Below are 3,121 nucleotides of genomic sequence, written 5' to 3' on the forward strand. Positions count from 1 at the left end.
CGCTCTGCCAAGGGGAGAAAGGTTTAGTTATCTCCTGGATCCGAGTCCTTAGGCTGAAGTGGAGGATGTAGACAATCGTGCAGGTATGTTTTGTCCTTCTTTGCGCAGTCGGCTCTTAGGGCTGCAGACACCAAGCTGGTTCGTGTTTTTCAGGCGCTGCTCGGACGCTGCCGCACCGTCACACAGACAGCTGTGGAGAAACCTGCACTCTTCACCACAGACCCAAAGATCCTAGAGTTTCTGAAGGCACTGAAAAACACGAAGTTCCTCTGAATCAGATGTTTCTTCTCTGGTTCATGTTATTAATGCTCAACCACCTGCCCCTTTTCCTTTGATGCAGAACCAGTCCCAGTTCAACCAGTTCATGATTAAAGGTACAGATGGCCGCTCTATGGCAGAGATGGGATGACTCTCAGCTACCACCACACCTAATTTAGCTCCATACACGTCAAACTGCGTCAGAGCTGCGCTTGTGTTGGATAAGGTCACTCGGCTGTGGTGGCCATCTTGGATAGGGTTAAGCTAAAAGAAAGTTTAATTAACCCCACTGGGTCAGATATTTTGCTAACAGACATGGGGGAAAACAAACATTAAATAATGTAAGAACTGTTTGACAAATTCATAAATTGTATTTAGTTGGAGGTGCTTTATCAGATAAAAATATAACTTTAGGGACAGAGTTCCTTTTTGTTAGAGGCCGGTGGTGAATTTAAAGATGACGTCACCGTCCAGCGGATTTCTCCGCACTGTCCCTTTAATTTCAGCGCGCGCGGGGGGTGGGGGCACGAGCGCTTTTCTTCTCTGGCTCGCAGCTTTTTGTGTGTTCTAGTTGGGGTCAGCCTGCGCCGCAGCTGCAGCCTGGATGAAGCCGCTGGCCGCGGAGCGCGCGCTGCCTGGCTCAACATGCCGGGCTGCTTCACGTCAGGACTCCTCGGCTCTGCGTAGGGCGGGTTCGAGCGTCCGGTTCGGCCCGGTTCGGAGGAGCCCCCCTGCTCGTCTCCGCCTCGGTGCGTCTGGAGAGCAGCTGGCCGCGCGGGCGCTGCGGCGGATTAGAGACTTGTTCTGGGGGAGAAGATGGTCAAGATGGCAGCTGCGCGCGCAGTGATGGAGCCAGGTTTTTAAATCTAGGACCGAGGTCCGGGACGCGCGCGCATGTGAGGGAACGCCGTTTGGATCCCTTTAAGACTCCACGTTTAGTCCAGCTCCAGCGCGTGTTGGTGAGGGTGTGGGCTGCCGTGCGCGACGACAGGACACGGTTCTGTGCTTGCTGCGGACCGACGGACGGACGCGCGCTGGGACCGGGCTGCAGGCTGCCTATTAATAAACTGAAGGGTGCACGCGCTGACGGACCTGGATGATTTAATGTTCAGCTCCATGGCGGAGGCTCCGCGCCCCGGGGGCGGCTCGCCCCCCAACGTCGACATAGATCCGGACTTCGAGCCCCAGAAGCGGCCGCGGTCCTGCACCTGGCCCCTGCCCCGTCCGGAGTCCGGTGGGGGGAAGCCCGGGGACACGGACGCGATCCCCGAAGAGGAGGACGACGAGGGCGGGAGCGCGGACAGCGGCGGCGCGCAGGCGGCCGGCGGCTCCTCTGCGCGGACGGAGCCGTGCGTGTCCCAGCCCGTGGAGGTCCTGCGCGGACCCTGCAGGGAGGAGGCCTCCGACGGCTCCCCGTCCTCCTCCGCGCTGCCCCCCGGCGCGGCCCAGGGCGCCTCCGCCCCCCAGCAGCTGAGGAAGTCGTCCTCCCGCAGGAACGCGTGGGGCAACTACTCGTACGCGGACCTGATCACGCAGGCCATCGAGAGCTCCGCGGACCAGAGGCTGACCCTGTCCCAGATCTACGACTGGATGGTCCGGTCCGTGCCGTACTTCAAGGACAAAGGAGACAGCAACAGCTCTGCAGGCTGGAAGGTGAGCACGTGACGGGCTGTCCTCAACAAGGACCACACTGTGGTGCTGGACACACGCACGCACACACACACGCACACACACAAGCGTGTTTGTGAAAAATGAGCTCATCTGAAGCTCATTACAGTTAAAGGCCTAACACCGCCTTCAATGCCTGTCGCCCGCCGTCTTCCACCCCAGCCATTTTGACTTTCTGCTTTTGTCTGTTCCTTCAGTGTCTCCTCATTGAGTCTTCCATCTCACTCTGTCCTCTGTGTCCTCTGTCCTCACTCCAACTACCTCCATGTCCTCTCAAACAATATACCCACTGTCCCTCCTCTGGACTGTTCAAACCACTGTCCCTCCTCTGGACATGTTCAAACCACTGTCCCTCCTCTGGACATGTCCAAACCACTGTCCCTCCTCTGGACATGTCCAAACCACTGTCCCTCCTCTGGACATGTCCAAACCATCTCAGTGTGTCCTCTCTAACTTCATCTCCCAGTTCTTCAACCTGTGCTGTACCTCTGATGATCTCATTCCTGATCTTCTCCATCCTTGTCTCTCCTAAGGAGAACCTCAACATCTTCATTTCTGACACTTCCAGTTCTGTCTCCTTCTTTTTTTTTTGTCCACAACAAATTTGGTCCAACCATGTAAATCAGTTCATTCAGTTAGTGCTCGGACTAAATGTTGGGGATGACCATGGGCTACTACCACAGTCAAATTTCAGATCAAGATCTGTAAAACTGACTGTTACTTTGTTTCCTGAAGTTTGTTCATTTACAGTTTAAGAGCTGAATTAACATCGTCCAGTGGTCCATGAGATACTTTGATAACAGACTCACCACCTTCGACCGTGGACAACAATGAAACAGGTGTGTAGTTCAAGGATCTTTACAGTCATTCACATCACATGTGGTACATGAGGTGGAATGAAATTGTGTACACGGGGTTCCAGTTACATCCAACAACAGCAAAATGTCATTTTTTTTGTCCTGTTAGCTGCGTGGTCCTGTTAGCAGCGTGGTTCTGTTAGCAGCGTGGTCCTGTTAGCAGTGTGGTCCTGTTAGCAGTGTGGTCCTGTTAGCAGCATGACACTGTTAGCAGAGTGGTTCTGTTAGCAGCATGACACTGTTAGCAGAGTGGTTCTGTTAGCAGCGTGGTCCTGTTAGCAACGTGGTTCCGTTAGCAGCGTGGTTCCGTTAGCAGCGTGGTCCTGTTAGCAGCGTGG

General features: G+C 54.8%; 1 protein-coding gene across 1 annotated transcript in view; it reads left to right on the top strand.

The window, feature by feature from the left end:
- Window positions 1–1,150: 1,150 nt before the first annotated feature.
- foxo3a (forkhead box O3A) overlaps window positions 1,151–3,121 on the top strand; it is a 12,460-nt gene continuing 10,489 nt past the window's right edge. Inside the window, exon 1 of the mRNA XM_037695550.1 lies at window positions 1,151–1,911. Within this exon, the coding sequence (XP_037551478.1) occupies window positions 1,363–1,911 (549 nt within the window). The 5' untranslated portion in view covers window positions 1,151–1,362. The remainder of the gene's footprint in view (window positions 1,912–3,121) is intronic.

The sequence above is a fragment of the Nematolebias whitei genome, chromosome 21, assembly GCF_014905685.2.
Source record: "Nematolebias whitei isolate Nwh7 chromosome 21, NemWhi1, whole genome shotgun sequence".
NCBI classification, from domain to species: Eukaryota; Metazoa; Chordata; class Actinopteri; order Cyprinodontiformes; family Rivulidae; genus Nematolebias; species Nematolebias whitei.